The 23,222-nt window shown below is 38.6% G+C and overlaps 1 protein-coding gene and 1 long non-coding RNA gene across 10 annotated transcripts in view; one reads left to right on the top strand and one right to left on the bottom strand.

Annotated features, from left to right (window-relative positions):
• Nucleotides 1-23,222, bottom strand: part of PLPPR1 (phospholipid phosphatase related 1) — a 268,878-nt gene that overhangs the window by 20,780 nt on the left and 224,876 nt on the right. For all 5 annotated transcript variants that reach the window (XM_007197076.2, XM_057549245.1, XM_007197077.2 and 2 more), the window contains exon 4: nt 12,676-12,808. In XM_007197076.2, coding sequence (XP_007197138.1) covers nt 12,676-12,808 — 133 coding nt within the window. The remainder of the gene's footprint in view (nt 1-12,675; nt 12,809-23,222) is intronic.
• The window catches only part of LOC103005721 (uncharacterized), a 103,396-nt gene that overhangs the window by 24,722 nt on the left and 55,452 nt on the right, over nt 1-23,222 (top strand). The window lies entirely within an intron of this gene.

Genomic DNA, 23,222 nt, shown 5'->3' with positions numbered 1-23,222 from the left:
GTATATCTTCTTAGATCTTCTGCCCATTTTTTAAACTTAATTTTTATTTTATATTGGAGTACAGTTGATTTACAGTATTGTGTTAGTTTCAGGTATACAGCAAAGTGATGCAGTTATACATATCTTCTGCCCATTTTTTTAAAATTAATTAATTTATTTATTTTTGGCTGTGTTGGGTCTTCATTTCTGTGCGAGGGCTTTCTCTAGTTGCGGCGAGCGGGGGCCACTCTTCATCGCTGTGCACGGGCCTCTCACTATCACGGCCTCTCTTGTTGTGGAGCACAGGCTCCAGATGCGCAGGCTCAGTAGTTGTGGTTCACGGGTCCAGTTGCTCCGCGGCATGTGGGATCTTCCCAGACCAGGGCTCGAACCCGTGTCCCCTGCATTGGCAGGCAGATTCTCAACCACTGTGCCACCAGGGAAGCCCTCTTCTGCCCATTTTAAAAAATTTTTTTTATTTTTTTTAACATCTTTATTGGAGTATAATTGCTTTACAATGGTGTGTTACTTTCTGCTTTATAACAAAGTGAATCAGCTATATGTATATGTATATCCCCATATCTCCTTCCTCTTGCATCTCCCTCCCACCCTCCCTATCCCACCCCTCTAGGTGGAATATTACTCTGCCAATTTTTAAAAAAAATTTATTTATTTTTGGCTGCGTTGGGTCTTCGTTGCTGTGCGCGGGCTTTCTCTAGTTGCGGTGAGCGGGGGCTACTCTTTGTTGCAGTGCACAGGCTTCTCATTACAGTGGCTTCTCTTGTTGTGGATCACGGGCTCTAGGTGCGTGGGCTTCAGTAGTTGTGGCACGTGGGCTCAGTAGTTGTGGCTCGTGGGCTCTAGGGCACAGGCTCAGTAGTTGTGGCGCACAGGCTTAGTTGCTCCGCAGCATGTGGGATCTTCCTGGACCAGGGCTCAAACCTGTGTCCCCTGCATTGGCAGGTGGATTCTTAACCACTGTGCCACAAGGGAAACCCTCTGCCCGTCTTTTTGATTGGGTTGTTTGTGTTTTTTGATATTGAGCTGTATGAGCTCTTTGTATATTTTGGAGATTAATCTCTTGTTGGTCGTATCATTTGCAAATATTTTCTCCCATTCTGTAGGTTGTCTTCGTTTTGTTTATGATTTCCTTTGCTGTGCAAAAGCTTTTAAGTTTAATTAGGTCCCATTTGTTTATTTTTGTTTTTATTTCCATTACTCTAGGACACAGATCCAAAAAGATATTGCTGTAATTTATGTCAAAGAGCGTTCTGCCTATGTTTTCCTGTAGGAGTTTTATAGTATCTGGTCTTACATTTAGGTCTTTAATCCATTTTGAGTTTATTTTTGTGAATGGTGTTAGAGAATATTCTAATTTCATTCTTTTACATGTAGCTGTCCAGTTTTCCCAGCACCACTTATTGAAGAGACTGTCTTTTCTCCATTGTATATTCTTGCCTCCTTTGTTGTAGATTAATTGACCATAGGTGCGTAGGAAAAAATACTCCTATTTTAGACTATTATTGTACCTTTATGCTTCTTTTTTGTACCTCTTATCTCAGTAGGAAATTTATATGTGTGATTATTCAGTAATGTCCATCTCTCCCATTAGGATTGTAGAATATGCAAGCTCTAAGGAGCAGAGAACACATCTATTTTTGTTCAACACTGTATCCAAGCACCTAGTATCAAACCTGGTCCATAGCAAACAAATATTTGTGGAATCATGAATCAATTGCTGAAGAAACTTCAGAGAAGATTGACAGGAGAAGAGGGTAAAAGAGAATAGGAACTTGTCCAAATTTTCTAACTCATGTTGGTGTCTCACATCCCTGATTCCATTGAACGTGGGTTTGACATGAAACCACTTGGCATGTGTGATGTAGGGACCATTTTTCTTTTTAATAAATGTCACAAAATCCTGCAGAGTGCTAGGTATCTTAGCAAACAGAGGATCATTGAAAACTGGGGCTTTATAAATGTCTCAGGAGTCAGAAAACTTGTAAATCATAATTTGGAAATCAAAGCACTCTCCATTTTCAATGCAGCAAGAATGAGAAAAGAACCTTAATTTGGAGTCTGAAGATCCATGCTATATATACAGGAAAGACTTCTTACTGTAGACATTTGTGAAGCACAAGAAACTGGAAATCATGATGCACCTGGGTACAGTTTTACATAGACATGCACATCTTTTGGACAAATTGCCCCATTTTTGATTCCAAGAAGTTGCAATAGTTGTCAGTTTAAATATTAACACATGGGCACAGGAAAGCATGGCTCCTACATATTTTTCATGTGGAGAAACTAACACATAGAATTAAAAAAAAGGATAGTGGAAAAGACTTAAAAACAAGTTATCTGGGTTAGGTTGGTAATAGTACTCTCTGAAAAGGGGAGGGGAATCTTACTCCTTCCTCAGCATATGTTCTCAACCTCTTATCAAACATTTCTGAAAGAGGACTGCTCTCCTGTCTATGTTAGCAAAACTGCAGTGAAAGAGAATTCAAGGACTGTGTTGTGTTAGATTAAGTATGGTTGACCGTTTTCTCATTTTCAGAAGTTAATCACCTTTGTGAATCTTTTGTGGTAGTTCTTCTACAACGATGTTCAAAAAACATGGAAACACACTCTCAACTCAATTCCTGGCCTTTATTTTAGTGGGAAAATTGATGAAGATCTTATCCCACAGAAACAAGTACAAGCAAGTGGCATGTGGTCACCATTTTGACAGCAGAATGGGGGACATCTAAGGAATTCTTATGTTCACTTTCCTCAAAGTACATTCTGATTCAATCACCAGGTCTTAATTCTACATCACGTCTTTGATCCAAGCACCATTGTAAATGGAATACAAGATACAAAGAAATGAATACAGTTCCTTTTTGCTTTTCTTTTTGCCACATCAAGTTCCCTAGTGGGAAATCCCAGTGGAGAAAGTAATTCTGCTGTTGCAAATGTGCTCTCAATTCAGCTGTGAAGAGCCTTCCTTCAGGAAACAACCATTTCTTTTTTTTTTTTTTTTTTTTTCAACCATTTCTTTAGAAAAAGAAGACATGGTGAAATGTTTTCTCTGTAACATGTTTTATTCAAACTAGAAGCTTCCTAATGAAGACGTTTTATCTGCAGTTACCATGTTCATCCCATTTCCTAGCAAGGTGTACTGAGCTGATGAGATGTTTAAATAAGACTGCCATGGATACTAGGTAATGAGGATAATAAGGTAGCCAATACACTGCACTTAGTATGTACTAGGTATTATTCTAAATGCTTTGAAATATTAGTTCATTTACTTCTCACCACAACTCTTTGAGGTAGACACCATTATCTCCATTTTACAGATGAGGAAATTGAGGCACAGAGAGGTCAATTAACTTGACCAAGTTCACACAGCTAGTAAGTAGAAGAGCTGGGATTAGACACTAAATAGTTATGGCTCTAAATCCAAACTCTTATTCACGACCCTCTAAGCTTGTATTTTCATGTACTTAAGAAAATATATGGGTAGGCGTCAGGCCATGAAAAAGAGCACTTTAGTTCTCACCCATGCGCTGAGAAGAGGCAAGGATTTAGAGCATGCCCCCGATGAAATGTTTGCCTTGTCACAACAGAACAAGAACTCCTCAATATTTTAGCCAATAATTTTCCCACAAGAAGATGATAGAATACCTAAGATATGTCATCATTGAATGAGGCACTTTTCTCATCACTTTAGCAATGAATCTGACTTTGTTTCTAGTATAATACAAACACCATCAGTGCAAATTGATCTACACACATCAAATATTGTGCTTCAAGAGGAAGTTTCTGACAGAACTAAATACATCAGTTCCTTGGATAGTTAATTTCAAGGGTTCACAGAACAAGATTCTCGGGTCTGTCTTTCCTGTATATGTCACAGAAACACCAAAGGCTGACAGCAGTCTACTTGTCTGGATGTCATGGTTTTAATCTGAAGAATAGATTTTATTAAAATCAATCTGAACCTCAGTTACTTTATCTGTAAAAAAGGTTTTAAATAGACCTAAATCACTGGGTTATTAATGCAAATTGTAGAAAATCATTGTAAAAAACATTTTGTAAATTGTGAGATCTATGTAGATATTAGGGACTCATTTTTATAACTGAGGGATGGGGATATCCTCAGTATTTCAAATAAGTTGATTATAAAATTATTTTGAAAACAGAGGAAAGAGATAACCCTATAATTCTAACAACCTCAAACATATATTCAACTCTGTGTGTTATTCATCCTTTGTATTAATGAAGCACCTTTTTTACAATACAATGAGCTGGTGGTGTCTAAAGAATACTGTGTCATTACTGTAACTACGCATCACATCGTGGTAAGGGAAGAGGAAGAGTAATCAACCAGAAAAGCCCCCAAATGTTTTTATAAATGAAAGAGCAAACCAATACACTTCTACTCCCCCAAAGCATAAAGTTGCCTGATTTCTTGATAACACGGTTTTATCTCAACAGGAGGGTCTTTACTCTTCAGTCAGGACAGCTCCCTCAGGGCTTTCTGTCTCAAGGGTCAGCCTCCTCTCTCACTGTTGCTGCCTTTCAGTATCTGCTTGTCACTTCCCCTAGGCAGTGTGGATCCAAACGCTGATAGACAAAATCCTGAAAGTTCGCCCGAGGCAATGATAATTTTACAATAAAATGGCTGGAGGAGGAGGACACAGATAAGTCTAGAAAGTATACCTAGATACAAACTAAATGTGAAGAGCGAAGATTTTCCATTCCTTACCTACCAAGAAATCTAAAATCAGGCAATCAAAGCCTGGAGGGCTTCCAAATAACAGCCTTCAAATTTTGCCCTTTCTGATTCATATTTATAAGAGTATGAAAATATGGATAAGTATGATTCATATCAAGCTGTAGATCTGAATGCACCCCCATTCCCACCACCAGACCAGCCTCAAGTTCCATCAGCAGGCAGCTGCCAGCCCTGTCGGTGACCAGCCCGTACTGATCTGGTGCTGCTGCCTTCTGCATCAGCATTTCCTGATCACTTTTATTATGTTCTAATAATTTACATTATTTTCAAAGAACACACTACTGTATTTTTCTTTTTTAAATTGAGGTGTGAGTGACATGTAACCTTATATTAGTTTCAGGTGTACAATGCAATGATTCAATATTTGCACATATTGTGAATTTTATTTTTTTTATCGTAGAAGACTTTGAAACTGACCTTTATCAGTTGTTGGGAGTCATTTCTGATATTCAGACAGTATTTTTGTACCTCGCTGTGCCTGATTTTGTGGTATGTAATCTTGCATAACATAAATATTAATAAAACTTTATTAACATTCATAAATATTAATAAAACTTTATTAATGTTAATAAATATTAATAAAACATAAATAATGACTTTTTAAAAGTCTTTGAAATACTTTTTTAAACCTTGACAGCAGTGGATTTCGACTGAGGGTGATCCTGTCCCCAGGGGCCATTTTGCAATGTTTGGAGACATTTTTGGTTGTCACTAATGGAGGAGGGCGTGTTACTGGCATCTGGTGGGTAAAGGCCAGGAATGCTACTATGCATCCTACACCCTACAATGTAGGATGTCCCCTCCTCCACACAGAAAAGAATTAACTGGCCCAAGATGTGAATAGTGCTGAGGCAGAGAAACTCTGCTTTACAGCAAATAAGTTCACTGAAGTACCATGAATTTGCACTGGTTAATCTGAAAAGTGCTAGAGGAAGCAGCAATCTTTAGTCCTTTTAGTTAGTCCTTAAGCATCAATCTTTACTTGTCCTTCTACTTAGTCCTAAGCAGCTCAGTTAGACCTTTTATTTGAGTACAGCCTCTAAACACTGGTGCTGGGAAGGGCCCTCAGAAAAGGGTCACTTGAGTTTCATGACTAAATAACGTTCCTCTTGACAATTAGAGTAACTTACAGAGTTCTGGGCCAGGAGTCTTGTTTGGGTCTGTAATGCTCTGGTTCAGTGAGGATGACATTCACAGCAGAGCAGGCTTGTTCTCTGCACTGAGCTTGATCCCTGGTTATGCCTTTGAAGTCAGCCAAGGCTCCCAGCCTCAGCATGCCTCCCCTCCCTGCATCCAGAGCCAATCCTGGTCCCTAGTGGGAAGCACCAAACATCTTCGTCTCAAAGTCTGGTGGCTTGGCTGCTCATGGGGTCCAGAGACTGAGGTTCCCTTTACTCCCTAAGATCCATCCTGGCTTTCTCCTCCTCATCTATTTACCTAGGCTTCAAATCTGGTTCTTGTTGCTGAGTTCTAGAAATATCTCCATCAACTTATAGGCCCATGCCCTGCCTTGCTTTTGACATTTCTCTTTTAATGTCAAGCCTCTGGACTCGGAACTAAAGTCGGGTGCCTGGGCACTGCAACTGATTTTTAGACCATGCAGCCAAGGTCAGCTTCCACAGTTAGCACATGGAGCTGGCCTAGTTCACTGGGCACCTAGTTTCCTGGGATGGTCACTGTCCTGCTATGAAGTCACTGCCAACTCTAGACGATTCTCACTGTAGGGCAGCCTTTCCCTTCCCATTTCAAATTGCATATCTGCCTCCACAAACGCCCTATTTCCTTTTTCTACATTATTTTCCCCCATAACACTTACCTTCTCACAAACACTATGATTTACATCTGATTTATGATTTTTAGTTTAATGCCTGGCTTCCCCCACTAGAATATAAATTCAATGAGAGCACATAAATCTGTTTGGTTCAGTAATATGTCCTCAACACCTTAATCAGTGTTTTGCATATGGTACATGCCCAACAAATTACTTGTTGAAGGTTGAAAATATGATCAGTCCCCCCCCATTTATAATTATAAATACTGAATGCAAGTAGAAATGGACTGATTGAATCAAATGGAGTGTCCTTTCAGATAAAGTACATCTAAATGACTTTCAAAATTGAGAAGGATTTTCTAGTTCTTGAAAAGGCTGAGCTTGTCTCAGGGTATGAATTCTTACAACCATAAAACACTGTGACCTTTGAGGCTGCATTTAAAATATTCATGCTTCATTTAGATCACACTTAATTTATGGCAATTAATTAGCATTACATGAATTAACTGTTTACTATGGTACTTTCTATTCTGTCCAGTGCTATCTAATCCTTAGACCTGACCTAAATGGCCTAAGACTTGCTTGGTATTTAATTAAATTTTTATTGGAAGTAATAATGGAGCAACTGTGTGATCCCAAATGAAAAGCCCATAATAAACAGTTTCTGGATGACAGGCTATTTTAGGTGCCAAAAGACAATCTAATCTTGGTATATCTGGATCAGTTTTTTCTTTAACTCAAAAGAAAATTATTCAAGAAGGCAAACAAACCAAAAACCCTCATGGAATTCTAATGCTTTTTATTCATACTTTCAGTATTAAATTAAAAAGTTACTATTTAATATTTACAAGAATATGATTACTCAAGTATATTTATGAATGACAAGAATTTAAATATGACTTCCTTATTTTGTCTTTGTTGCTGAAAAGAGAATGTACAGGTTTATCTCTTTTGGGAACTTAAATCTGTGTATGGTGGTTGTTCAATTTAATGCATACCGAAGGAACTGATACAGTGAAGGGAAGGAATGGAGAGGGAAAAATGAGGAAAGGGAGAAGCCTTAAATATGTGTCACTAATTTGACCACATTTGTTTTGATAAAACGTTGGTCAAATTTGTTAGTTCAGGCAATTTCTTTCCTCCCTTCCCACATCACGTAACACAATGTGAGAAATTATACAACAGTTTAGAAATGGTTACAGAAGTTAACTATGAGGGTTTATAGCTGAAGCCTGGGAGACCAGGCATCCTCTTTTTGTTTGTTTATTTGTGGAAGTATAGTTGATTTATAATATTGTGTTAGTTTCAGGTATACAGCAAAGTGATTCAGTTTTTTCTCTCTCTATATTTTTCAGATTCTTTTCCATTATAGGTTATTACAAGTTGTTGAATAGAGTTCCCTGTGCTATACAGTAAATCCTTGTTGCTTTTTTTATACGTAGCGGTGTGTATCTGTTAATCCCAAACTCCTAATTTATACCCCTTGCCCTTTCCCCTTTGGTAACCATAAGTTTGTTTTCTATGTCTGTGAGTCTATTTCATCCTCCTTATAATGATGAGAACCTTGAGGAAAAAATTTTTTGTTGGATTTGTGAATCAGAGGAATTCAATCCTCTCTGTCAAGGTCAACACAATTAGCATTTGTCTACAGGAAGAGATGGTTTAATTTGAATGTTTTCCCTTTGACTTGGCTATTGCCATTTTCTCAGTTAAAATTTACTTTGACTCTGTGGGGTGGGGTGAGGGGCTATCTGTTCAAGTCCCTGCCACACAGTCTAGAGAAGACAGGGAATTCAAGAGCCAAGGTGCCACTTTCAGCTCTGCTTTTGACGCCAAACACTGTGTTTAGAGGACTTGGCCATCCTTTGGGATAGCCTCTATTTTTGCCACTCCTCCCAAAACGTCTAGCTCTTTTACTGATCTTAAAATTATACATATTTATGATTAAAAAAAATTGGAAATTACAGAATAAAAAGCAAAAAATAAAATCATTCACCTATTAACCTACAACTCAAGAATAACAACAGTTAACTTTTACATTTCTTCAATCTCTTTTCTATGGGATACATGTACACACACACAAATACGTACACACACAAATACATGTTCAGATACATATACACACATACGTATCATGTTGCATTCTTTTTATTTAGAAATAATCATAGGTTCCTAGTGTCTTGACTTTTTCCACATAGTGTTATATCATGAATATTTCCCCTTTCATTAAAAATTCTTAAAAAATACCATTTTCTGAGACTGTACCTTATGATGGTAGCATTATTTGTAAAAATTATATTATTGGATATTTCTAATTTATGTTATGACAAAATAATTTTAGTCCATAAAAATTAATTTACATTTCTGATCATTTCCTTAGGAAAGATTATTTGAAGTAGGATTTTGGGTTAAAAAGGAGGCTTATTTTAAGGCTATTGAAATATACTGTCAAATTGCTGTGCAGAAAGGGTATATCAACTTAGTCTCACTAGAATTGTACTAGAATCCCAAGTTTTTTCTCATCCTTGACAGCATAAAGCATTATTTTTTAAAAAAATATTTTGCTAGGCCACTGAGCATTTTTGCAATGCGAAGCTGATTGTATTTGTTGGGTAACACTGTTGATAATGGGTTCTAGAATAATTACATAAACTGCAAGAGCAAAGTCATGCCATTTCAGCTTAATTAGAATAGTTAGCTGAAACAGTTGTTATTTTCTAATGCCATCTGCATGGTGTGTACTTTGGTGGCTATTGGGCTAGAAAAAAAGACTGTTAAGATCTTTACAATAACATTTCTAATGCATTTTATTACCTTATTTAATTTTTTCAAAGGAAACATCTCCATCTAAAGGATCTTTACTTCAAGTAATGTGTTTTTTTCTCTTATGGAAAAATTTAATCCACAGATACTAAGAAAAAGTTACCCATCTCAAGATAGACCCCTCCCCCCATCTTCAACTCTCCTATATGAAAAGTCAGAATAGACTTTTGACTTTCTCTTAGAAATTGCCTTATTTATGTACCTTAATCTTCTAGAACTAAGCTGAAGAGAGGTAATAAAGTTAATTAAACAGGAGGCAAATGAATATTTAAGAATCAGCATTTATGGAAGCAATTTTAGGCAAAACTATGATTTAACAGAGTTTAGTTTTTGCTCTTTACTCCTCCAAAAAAATTATGGAAAACCTACTATGTGCCAGGCATTTTGCAATATGCTATTGATACAAAGTGAAAAAGATATAGTCCCTGCTCTCCAAGGGATCACAAATTACAGTAGTCCCCCCTTATCCATGGGGGTACGGTCCAAGACCCCCCAGTAGATGCCTGAAACTGTGGATCATACCAAACCCTATACATACTATGTTTTTCTAATACATATATACCTATAATAAGGTTTAATTTATAAATTAAGTACAGTAAGATATTAACAACAATAATAGCAAAATAGAACAATTATAACAATGTACTGTAATTAAAGGTGAATGTAATCTCTCTCTTTCAAAATATCTTATTGTACAAATTTAATGCCTTTTCTATCTTAACTAAGCACTTACCATGTGCTGTGGCTGTAATTTTTGCAGTTTGAGGTGTGACAGCAGAACTAACATGTATTACTTTTTTCTTCTTTACAATTTCACAAACAGAAGATTTGTTCTTACTGTTCAACCTCAGCATGTGATTTTTTTCTTTCCTTATTGAGAACTTTTACCTTTTCACTTAAAGAAAGTGCTTTACGTCTTGTCTTTGGCATATCCAAATTGCCAGCATCACTACTCTTGCGCTTTGGGGCCATTATTACGTAAAATAAGGATTACTTGAACATAAGCCCTGCCATATCATGACAGTTGATTTGATAACCAGACGGCCTCTAAGTGACCGATGGGTGGGATAATTTGGACAAAGGGATAATTCACGACAGAGCAGGATGGCACAAGATTTCATCATACTCAGAATGGAGCATGATTTAAAATTTATGAATTGTTTATTTCTTTAATTTTTCGTTTAATATTTTTGGCTGACTGTGAGTAACTGAAACCACGGAAAGCAAAATCATTGAATGAAAACTTAAAAGTTAATTATTACCATCATCTATTGAAAACTGGGTGTCAGGCACTTTATCATAGTATTTTTCATGCTTAGAAGATCCCTAATACAGGCATTATTAGCCTTACCCACACACTCACAGTCCTTGGGAACAGTTACTTTATCCCATTTTATATCATATTCTTCATCTGCACAGTTAGAACTGTAACCTACTTTATAGGGTGTTGGGTGGATCCAACGAAATTATAAAGTGTCTAGTCCAGTGTTCTGTATAATAAATATTCTCGCCTCTCTTCTTGTCTTCCTTGAAGCCACTCTGGTAGCGAGTGACCAAACTCTGGATGTCTTTGAAAGGCACCATTGTTTGGAATGAGTAAACTAGGTAGAGGTGACATCATATGGATGAGGGTATACCCAATGAGCCGACTGCAGACGCCCACAGGTCATTCTGCAAATACCATCAGTAAATGCCGAAGACTATTTTAATGTTAAGGGTTACTTCTTTTAACTTAGGTTTTCTTAGCCCTCCCACTCTACTACTTCCCTAACTCCCATGCCAATGTTAGAAGTTACTGCATATTTTTAAAAAATTTTATTGAAGTATAGTTGATTTACAATGTTGTGTTTAATTTCTGCTGTACAGCAAAGTGATCCAGTTATACATACATATTCTTTTCGTATTCTTTTCCATTACGGTTTATCACAGGATATTGAATACAGTTCCCTGTGCTACACGGTAGGACCTTGTTGTTTATCCATCCTATATATACTAGTTTGCATCTGCTAATCTCAAACTCTCAGTCCTTCCCTCCACCCTCCACCCCACAACCATGAGTCTGTTCTCTATGTTTGTAAGTCTGTTTTTGTTTCATAGATATGTTCATTTGTGTCATATTTTAGATTTCATTTATATGTGATATCATATGGTATTTGTCTTTCTCTTTCTGGCTTAGTAGGATAATCTCTAGGTCCATCCATGTTGCTGCAAATGGCATTATTTCATTCTTTTTAATGGCTGAGTAATATTCCATTGTGTATATGTACCACATCTTTATCCGTTCATCAGTTAATGAACATATAGGTTGTTTTCATGTCTTGGCTATTGTAAATAGTGCTGCTGTGAACATAGGGGTGCGTGAAGTTACTGCATATTTGATTTTGATATGATCATTTGCTCATGACTTGAGGAAATTTGACCCTTTTCTACAACAGGAAGAAAAGGATTAAGGATAACCAAAGGAGCTGTGTTCTGGCCCTCACTTTCTCAGTTGTCAGTTCCATATGTTCTAAATGCTATCATGGCTTGTTTTAGCACCATTTTGATACTTTCAGAGTTTTATCCTGGCTCCCATGAACACCTGACCAGTAGGTATTTGCAGGATCTCATTAGAACACTAATAGCTACTTACTGAGTACTCACCGTGTAGGAACTCTGAGAGATCTATATTCCTACCTTTACTCACATACACATTCATTCCCATATTTATAATCATTATCCATATACCCTCAGGATTTTTATAAAAGTCCTAGAAGGAGGGTTATAGAAAATGTCTTAATTATTCCTCATCATGAACACTAATAAAACTATTTGTTTTCCAACTTTGGAAAGGCATTCTTTTTAAGACCTGATGGATTAGATTTTCCATACTTTTAAAAGTTCCCTGTATAACAAAGTTACCGGATAGGAAAGTTTTGTCAGGAAAGTTGATTATTTCTAGTTCATTTTACTGGTGTCTCCTGATGCTGTACCCCCTTGCCTGACTCAGCTAAAGGGTATATGGCAATATCCAGTCAATATTAAAATATATGTCCCAAGGGAATCTCAGATAAGTATTGTGTAGGCAAAAAAAATCAAAGTTGAAATCATTTGTAAAACAATTTAGTAAGTATTGCTTCACTTTAAGGATCAAAAATTTGACTTGGCACCTGGATCAGGCTCAATTTCTGTACTTCCTGGAAAATCCCCAAAACAACTCTTGCTTTTAAAGTTGATGCTTCCATAGCTTAGGTTATTTTATCAAGTGTGTTCATCTTCAGTAAGTTTAGTAAGTTTTACCTATAAGGGAGGGCTTAGTCCAACATGCCCTTGTACTCACCTATGAATCTTATGATCCTTCGGAGTAAAGGGTTCAGGTAACAGCATTCTCCGGTCAGAATTGTTTTCTCCTGGGCAATCAGAGATTCTCTGGTTGACTTTATGAAATACATGGATATCTCACCAATAAAAATCTGGAGAAGGAATGTTGAAGAATTGTCAAGTTGGATAGCTGTCTGATAAAAGAGACCAGTAGCTTAAGAAAAAACTCAAAACTTCTGAGGCTTCACAATTATATTAGAAGATATCATGTTGGAGAGATGGAGAGTTAAATAGTAATTTGCAGTTAACTCTTTAAAAGTATTAGAGAAAGCAATAATTGATAATTTCAGATAGATTTCAGGCTATAATATTAAATTCTAAAGTCATATTATATTAAACCTAAGCTGAAATAATAAATTGAATAATAGAATCTATGATAAGGCTCACTCAGGCTGGATTTGAATATTTTTAGCTGAATGTGTGCATTGCAATGATGCAGAATGACTGGGACAGCCCAGGAGGGCGTTATACGCACCCATCGCAATATTACTTCATTATGTGGCAATACTACCATCTTTATTTGAACACATTTGCCTGATCGATATTCTCCTACTCTGAACTGGTTGACTGTCACACCTTTATGATTGGCACCTCTCGTTATCTTGAACTAATACACGTATATTACCATTTAAATCATAATGCCTTTGTGTACATTGTAAGCTTCCTGATGACAGGGACCATATCTTATATTTCTTCATTATGCTTATAGCACCCAGCACACTGTATTCCCATTTAAAATAAGGATCTGGCATGAGGGAAGTTGTCACCAACTTTGACACTGCCGCGACTGAAGACTGAGAACCTTCAGTGAATAAAAAGTTAATAATTACCACTATCTATTGCAAACTGGGTGTAAAGCACTTTATCATAATAGTTTTCATGGTAACAAAATCCCTAGTGTTGGTAGTATTACCTTTGCTTTACTGGTGAAGAATGAAAGTTCAGTGTAGTTAAGTAACTTACCCTCCAGAGCATACAACTGGCATGTGGAGGCACTGGGACTGGTATTCAGTACAACTGGGTTCCAAAGTCCACATTTCCCACCACATAATATGCCACTTTTATTTTCTGAACCCTCATTTCAATATTTCCCCAGAAGAATGTGATCTTATAATTGTTCTTCTTTGCTATGCGTGTGCTTGTGGTTTTAGATAAACTTCATCAATGTTTTAAGAATTCCTATGCCTTATACTCTTCCTATCATTATAGAATATCTGTTTAGATGGATCAAGATGCCAACGTCATGAATGGCACATGAGAGATGGAAGTTAAGTTATAGAATAGTAAAACTGGAATCGTATACAGATGTTTTCCCCTTCCTTTTACGAGGGAGGAACCCGAAAGTCTCAGGGACTTGGCCACACACAGCCAGACAGTGTCTGAAGTAGCTCTAGCAGGTGGTCTATAAATAGGTACTGTTATCCCATTGTACAGATAAGACACCTGAGGCGTAGAGGGGTTAAATAATTTGCCCAAGGTCATCACGAATCCTAGCTCTGAAGCCAGGAAAACCTGGCTCCAGAGTCCTTTCTCTTAACTGCTACGCTTTTACTCAGCAGTGATGCAATAAAATGTTTGTTGAATTTGTGTTTAATGTTGACAACATAGAAAACAAAACAAATGCAATATGCTTTAAACACTAAGTACAAGATAGAATGGTGTAATGGAAATAGAACTATGGGCAAGTCAGAATGGGATGGAAGTTGGCAGGAGAAGACTGAGTTCAGGGTCAGACAGACAAATGATGGGCCAGCATGGATCACCTTGGCAGGTGCTGTCTATGTATGTCTAAGAATATTTTGTGCTTGATGTCCTTTGGAATTAACAATGAGTTGATGCTCCATCAGGTGAAAATATTTGAATAGTTTCAAGAACTCAGCCCTCCCTCTTTTCTTGTTAGACCTATCTCTGCCAAAACAAGGTGCCAAGGGGCTTTGTTTGTCTCCGCTGCAATGATGGCACTGCATTACTGTTCTTTATCTTAGTGAACAGATGGGGATAAATTCATGCATAGTCGGGTACATGAAATAGTATTTCCTTGAGGGAGCTTTCTCTGCTCCCACAGACTAGCTTAGGCATTCATGTTGTACGTGAATCTCTTACCTTGTGTTTCTCCTTTCCATTTCTATCACAAATTACAATGATAGTACGATTACATACTATCATTGTTATTCCTTGTTATGGGATGTCCCACATGTCTTATTCCAGTTATGCCCCCAGGGCATAGCCCAGTGTAAGGTACATAGTAGTTATTCAATGTTGAATGAATTAAGCATATCAGATTAATGCAGGTTTTTTTGAATACAGGTTTAACGAGGTAGACTATAAAGAAACTTTGCCAGGTCCCCTCAGGAAAAGGAAGATCCTGCCTTGTCATTGTTCCCACAACATATTACACAGATCTCTATCCTGACATCTACCCAATTAATTGCAATTATTGTCTGTATGTCCCTCTTCATTTGACTATGATGTCCTTATGGGAAAGACTTTTGCCCTTCCTTGCGTGGTAACTAGAACAGGGACTGGTATATAGTAGATTCAATCAATATTTGTTGAATGAATAAAAGACTGAATCGTTAGAATATCTATGTATGGGTAGAACCCTCTGACCTTAACTTCTCTGAAGATTTCTCTGCAGGGAATTCCCAATATGGACCAGAAAGCATGCAATTTTTGCTGTACTGCTTAGGAATATAGTAAAAAATTAAGGATTAACTAATACAAAGTAAAGTATCTCTTTTAAACTAAATTTACTCATATACTCATTTTGCATTCAGCAATTTTGGAGAGGGAGCACCCATTCTGCCAGGAATTGTTCTAGCATGGGAGACGTAGCAGTGAACAGAGAATAGTGGGGGAGACCACAAACAAATAAACTAGTAAGTATATCATGTAATGTTGTGAAATGACATGATTAAAAAGTAAAGCAGGGAAATGGGATGGAGAGTGGTAAACACATAGGAATAAGAAAAGAAATAAGCATTGCTTGCCTCAGCCATTTCAGAAGCCCAAAACATCCTTACTCTATAAGAAAGAGAGAAGAAAATTCTAGAAATTCTCCATTTAGTGAAGGTTGTCACTACTCACACAAGAGGCAAAAAAGCAAGAAAATGTGAGAGAAAATCTACACAAAACATGTTCTTGTTAAAAATACACATGTGCACACATACACACAGATCTAAACAAAATCACTCCAAGGCATACCAAACAAAACTTGTGAAAAGGGTATGGGGCTCAAATAAATCCATAAGTAAAATGTCCTAAGACTCTCATGTCAAAGGTGATAAGCAGTATAAGAATTGATACTATTGGGACTTCCCTGAAGGTCCAGTGGTTAAGACTCCATGCTCCCAATGCAGGGGGCCCGGGTTTGATCCCTGGTCAGGGAGCTAGATCCCGCATGCTGCAACTAAAAGATCCCCGCAGCCAAATAAAAAAACCAAAAATCAACAAACAAACAAAAAACAAGAATTGATACTATTGGTCAACAATATTCAAATCACAATTGAGGTATGAAATACAAAAGAAAAAACTCAGAGCAAGGATATATGCTAACCTATATATCTAATTACCGACATAATACTTTGAGTATATTAAGTAATAATGTTTACATAAAGAAGGAAGGAAGAAAGAAAGGGAGGAAGGGGGTCATTTTATAACTTCAAGGTAGGACAGGATTCCTGGTCCATCCATTTCAGACTGCAATGGACGTAAAGGTCTCTGATAAAATAATCCAGCTCTTAGATCTCAGTGAATGGGCTTCTTGGTGTTCATTTCACTGCGTTTCTCTGATCACACACAGGGTGCTATTTCTCCATCCACTGGGTTCCATGGTCTCATACAGGTCCTGATTCTGCTTGGAGAGAGAGGGGAAGATTCTGCTTGATAAAGGTAGGGGTCTCTTTTCTTTCCTGCCTGGCCCCAGCTGATGTTGGAAGCCGTCTACACACTGGCAGATTTATGACTCTGGTTCTGGCAATGGTTGGGTTCCTCCATCTGTATCTTTGCCACACACACTCTGCCTCTATCCACCACTCTTTTCAGAGAGCAGCTGGGACATGTGGGACTCTCCATGTGTTCGGCCCTGGCTGTCCTGCCTATTATGGCCTTTCAAATTGTTGGCTAACAAGCATCCTATCACTCATAGCAAATGAGCATACCCTCTGGTGAGAAATGATCAAGGCCAGACTCTAGACCTGGCCATGAACAAACAGCAAGTGAATTCCATTGGTGCATCTCTCATCCCCCAGCTATGCTGGCTACAATCACAAGTGACATGACCTAAGACACTTAGATAACAGTAAATATACTTTTAGTGAGGATAACTCGATAAATTTGTCTTTCAAATATGGAAACCCAAATGGCAAATAAACAAATAACCCTGGAATATAATACATCAGTTTGGTGTGTTATCTTGCAGACTTCACTTCTTTACAATCTTTAAAGGAGATCTGATAAGTCATAAATAAGTGATATAAATGCAAAATATTTAGGGGATAGTGTTCAGATTTCAAAATATAAAATCTGCAGAAAAAGTCACTGGAAGATGTATTATAATTTCATATTGTAAGGGGGACTCACTGCATGTTCTATGTGGCTGTCATCATAAAGGGTGTCTAGAATTCCTGGAATATATATTTTGGGTTCACACATATGCTAGTTGTAGCTCTGGTACTTGGCAATATCAGAGTCATTGCTGTTTCTTGAATGTGGGCTGTTGAGTTGAAATCTCAGCTCCCTCCCTTCTTGATGTGTGACTTTGGGCAGGTAACTGAACCTTTCTGAGCTTCTGTTTTTCGTTTTTTCATGACTTTGAACATGAGGGTAATAACTATATGAGAAAATTATTGAGAGTATTAGAAAATGTATGTCAAAACATCTATAGGTGCTCAAAGAGTGTTTGTTGCTTTCACTTACTGGACGGTCTAGGCAAGAATGTGTATTGAAATTGCTTGAAAAATTGTCCTGGATTAAGAAAACATGGTGTGATTCTAGCTCTGCTCTGCCCCTAACCAGATGTTCGGTCTTGGACCACTTGCTTGACCTCTCTGGGCCTAGTTTCTCATCTGTCAGTTTCTTATCTGTTGGACTAGGAGACCTTTAAGTTGCTTTTCCAGCTCCAACATCTTTGCCTTTATGATAGCAACTGACGAGAGGGCTAATTAAGGGAACTGAAATCATGTAATTGGGCTTTAATCTCTCTCCTGTTGGTTAAGCTCTCCAGGGCCAGTGTAGTTTCTTGCAATGCTTCTTCCTTCAGCCTTCATTCACTTTTAAAATCCCATGGGGCTTTGCCCTCACCAAGTAATCTTCCCTAAAAGCAAAGCGGACACAGCCTGCTCCAGAGTCATCACATTGCCTGATACCTCTGTTACCTGTGCGCCTAAGGACAGCAGAGGCTGGTAGCTCCTCCCTGGATTTCTGTGTGTCATGCTCTGAGGGAGAGGAGAGGGTTCTTTGCATACTTCTCAATATTAATGTCTAAGTAGCTTCAGAGCTTTCAGTCCCAGGGATTTTTGGATGCTTCCAATATCCTCCTTGGGAAGATTCTTTACTCGTGAGCATTTCCAAGAAAGGCAGGCATGGTTTTTGCCATAGATTTTGTTTAAAAGTGACCCAGGGGATTTTAAATGTACAGACTATGCAGCCAGTCCTGGCTGCCGACGTCTAAATGCTCTGCTTTCATCTTTGCTGATGAGTGCCGGTGACAGCCCAGATCTGCAGAGAGGTTCTGGTCCTCTGACCTGCCGAGCTGTGCTTGGTTCAAGAACTCTTGACTTCTGCTTTTTCACACCTAAGTGTAAGTAAAGGAATTCAGCTCTAGACACTTCCTATGCCTCTCAAAGCTGAACGCTTCAATAGAATCAAGGCCACGTGGCATTTTGGAAATCATTCAGCAACTCAGATAGTAAATGTTTTGTGGATTGGAGTGTCATTACTGGTCTTAATCCAGGGGTGGCATCTACCCATTCAAAACGCTTTTAAGTTGACACTTGCTATATAATGCAACACCAAGGTGGGACGCTACATTTCCAAAGCAGGGTATTCTCTTGAGCCTTTTTTTTTTTTCTTTCTGGACGGTGGATGCAAGAGAAATGGGAATTTAAAATGAGTTAGCTAAAATACTGCTCTTAACAAAAAGTAAAATGCATTGTGATCACCAAGTAAACTGACCATCACATAATTTTAGGCAAACAGTAGTCTTTTCAAGAAACAAATTATCAAAGCTCCTAACACAATCATCTATTCACCAATCCTTAAAAGGGGCATCTCAAAGGTGGTAAGCAAGTCTCTCCATGGGACGATGCTAAGGAAAAAAATAATCTGTAAAGGAATTTGGAGCACTCATCTGCCACATGGATAGTAAATAGGGAAATGGATATTTTTCTTCAACGTTTTAAAAAAAAAATCCACAACAATTAATGAGGCTATCTATAACCCTTTCCCAGAAAAAAAAGTAAATTGTAATGACTAAGTACATTTGCAACAAAGAAAATGTGTTCACGGTAAAAAAAAAAAAAAAAAAAGTCATGAGATAATGTACAAAAGGGAAAAAGATGTGAATGATAAAGTGTTAAAAAGGGGTTTCAACAGATGAGGTTATTCAGTACAGGCACCCACACTGTCTCCTTTGCTCTGGCAGCTGCGTCCCTCGCCAGCCAGGCAACAGATGTGCATTTACCCAGGGCCCACTCTGATTCACACTGTGCATTGAGCTTTTGTATTCACTGCAAGAGCTTATGGCCCAGAAACCCCCAGGTGAAGAGTTGCAGTTTCCTCCAGATTGCGCCTTTCTATCAAATTATGCTTGTCTCTTCCTCTCCCAGGAAATTCTAGATGAGTCTTGTGTGTGTGCACATGCACACTTGCACACAAACTGTGAGCTGTGTCAATTCTCTCAGGCTGGGCGTCAAACGTTCTGCTGCTTCAGTTCTAAATACTCCCATCACTTTGTTGTGAGGCCAAAAAAAGGTTTACTAGCTATTTTCTCATGCCTGTGGTGCTGGGGCTGAGATAAAGTAAGGGTAAATCAGATTCTCCACTGGGTTAAATCCTCTTATCCAAACAGGCTCTCTGCCTTTGACTCTGAGTCTGTGAGTTTATTCAGGGGGCCTGAGGCAGTTGTTAGCCAGGGTTTCCACGTTGGTCAGAATGCACCCTGCAGGTTTCCTGGAAGTGTGGGCCAACACTTTTGGCTAAATGGTTCTGGACACAATAAATCCCCCAAGCTCTAACCTTTCCTAAGTCCCCGTACAGCTTTCTCCTGTGTGGCCTTGCCTCAACATGATGCTGATTCTTTCTGACAGCGAAGCACAAAAGGAGAAATAGGAAATGACAGGTCAAACCCACGGCAGTCTTTTCCCTCATGCCTTTCTTGTGTGTCCCTGCAAGCAGCGCCCATCCTTGGAGACACACGGCAGTTTAGGATGCTAGCTTTTTCTATGGTTAATGTGCTAGAGCAGTGGTCCCCGACCTTTTTGGCACCAGGGACCGGTTTTGTGGAAGACAATTTTTCCACGGTTGTGGGGGGGTAGTTCAGGTGGTAATGTGGGCGATGGGGAACGGCAGATGAAGCTTCGCTAGCTTGCCTGCCGCTTACCTCCTGCTGTGCGGCCCGGTTCCTAACAGGCTGACGACCGATACCGGTCCGCGGCCTGGGGTTTGGGGACCCCTGTGCTAGAGAATACACAGAACACCAAGGACGAGTCCAGGTTGAACTACCTTTTTTGAGAATTGCCATTAGTTTGTGTCACATAAGTCACCCCCGAGGAGTCTTGCCTTCTTTCTACTACAGGGAAAATAGGAAATGGGTTTAAGAAGGAGTAAAAACACACACACACACACACACACACACACACACACACACACACACACACACACACACACACACACACACACACACACACACACACACACACACACACACACACACACACACACTGCCATTCTGTGAAACACCTGGCCAGGCACAGATTGAACTCCTGAAAGAAAGTCAAGAGAGCGTAGGGAGTTGGGAATCTGACATTTGGAGTCTTCCAATTAGAAGGTTCTTGTTTCATCTCTCAAGGAATATTAGAACCAGAAAGATCTTGAAGATCATTTGGCCCAACCCCACCTTTTATGGATGAGAAATCGAACCCAAAGAGGGAACATGCCTTATCAGAGGTCACACAATTCCCGGGGGCAAAGCCACAACTGGGATCCCTCCCTCTCCTGACAGATCAGGCCTGAGACAGGATGACCGCAGTGTGAGGATAATGAAGGATGCACACGCAGGGGCAGGGGGCGTGCTGAGCTAGGCACTCGGGATCTGTGTGCAAGTGGCCCATAAAAGACTGCTCTAGGATACACCGTATCTCTCCAGGAAGGGGCAGAAGTAAACATGGCTCCTTGCTCCCAGGAGATGTCCCTGAGCATCAGGGGAGTTCTGCCCTCTGTCCTGCCGCTGCTCACTTGTTTTCAGGTCTTGGGGGAAAGATCAAGCACCACAGCAGGGTTTCAAGGTCACTCAGCTCTCTGCCGTTAACCCATCAGCTGTAATCAGCGCTGGCTCCTAGCAATGCCCCTCATTCGGGAGGAAAATAAAAGTAGAACCAAATGGGTGGGTAACTGTCCAATTACATACAGAACTAACTGCGACCTTCAGCAAATCATTTAATGTAGCTAAGTCTCAAGTTACAAGTAACGTAGCTAACAACTGGCCCCCTGAATAACTAACAGACTCAGAGTCAAAAATGAAGGGAATCGGACCACAAACTTTCTCTATGTTCTTTGGGATGTCTCTTTTCTATTTCACTGGTATGCTGTGAGGATAAAGTAGGCAAGGACTGCAGAGTACAACTAAATTAAAAGATGTTATTCTTGCCATCATCATTTATGGAATATTCCTCAGCACATATCTTGGAGGCCTGCCATCATTATTGGTCACATTTTTCACCCAGAGAAGCAAAGGAATGGAACGGCTGAATCAGGGTTCCATACTTGAAAACTAGAGTAGAACTGTAGGTCCTTAATACTCAGTTCACTAATCCATTGGCCATATCCCCATGGCTTCCCATCAGAGCATTTGACCCCATGTCAGTTTGTGTCCTTTGGGGAAAAGGAACTGGTGGAAGATATGTGATCAAAATTTGTAGGCGGGAGAAGAGTTTTTGCTGAAAATCTTAGAATGAAAGATCTATCATTTTTACCCAAAGAGAAGAGAAAATTCATCATAAAGTTCTGTTTTGTTTTTTGGCCATGTGTGTTTTTGTTGATTAGAATTATTATTTTTCAAGTCTTATTAAAGATTGGTCATTTCATAATTATGTCAGAAGAACTGGAATGTTTTAAAAATATATCTTTCAATTCAAAAATACTGCATTGATGTAGAATTTAAACATATATATATATATATATATATATATATATATATATATATAACAGAAGAAAAAAGACTGTACCATTAGCACTCAGAGATAACAGCTATACATTTTTAGTTTATTTCTTACTAGTCTTTTATGTGTAATTATAAATTTGGGATTATACTTGTAACACACATGGTGTCTTGTTAGGGTCTATTAAATATTCAGACCCACAGACAGCCACATGCTTCACTTGGCACTGGTCCACTTGGGAGGAACAACAGCTTGCCAATAGGGCAGCATCACATGCTCCTCTTTAGCACATGCCCTTGCAGTGGTCCAGCACAGCTCAGGTGCAAGGAGACTGCAGACATATCAGAGGATGCAGGAGCCACCAGCTTAAAAGACACATCATGTCCTATAGGAGTCAATATATGGTATAGAAACTCCATAGACACAGCTTCCAAGTTCCCACATTGGACCTGCCAAGTGTCCAGAGTCACTGTACTTGGAAGTCACAGCATGGCACCTTTTCAGGTAATTATAGTTCTCTGGGTCCAGATGCAGTTCACCAATCGGGTTAATTTTGCCTAGTAACATAGCTGATACATATCTTTTTCTAAGGAAACAGAGCTAGAAAACTAAGGGAAGTTCAAATTCTCTTATAGAAGAGAAAAACTTTTATCTGCAATACTATATACAATTTTTTAGCCTTCATAAAAATCATTTCACTAAATCACAAGCATGTTTCTTTGCTATTAGAGGTGTTTCAGAAACATGACTGCCCGAAATGTGTTTAGACAATCCTCTAATGCTGTGTATTTAGCCAAGTTTTCCTTCCACTCTTAAAACTATCACTGACATGAACATCCCTATATACAAATCTTTGTATTTATATAAAACTCTGGTTATCTCTTTAACATAAATTCAGGGCATGGAATTAATGACTGGGTCTGAAGTTGATAAAACTCTCAGTACATCTCGACCAGCTGCTCTTCAGAAAAAAAATGTCAGTTTACATTTGAATTGTATGAAGGTATCTGCACCTTTAACAACACGGGTTAAACTTTAAAACATTTGCCAAACTTAGATGGGAAAAATGCTGTATTTAAAATAATTTTTCTTTGATAATTGATGAGTTTAGAAATGTTTATATGCATAC

Source organism: Balaenoptera acutorostrata, chromosome 6 (assembly GCF_949987535.1).
Source record: "Balaenoptera acutorostrata chromosome 6, mBalAcu1.1, whole genome shotgun sequence".
NCBI lineage: Eukaryota > Metazoa > Chordata > Mammalia > Artiodactyla > Balaenopteridae > Balaenoptera > Balaenoptera acutorostrata.
The sequence above is the reverse complement of the archived record's forward strand: the minus strand, read 5'-3'. Positions and strand labels throughout refer to the sequence as shown.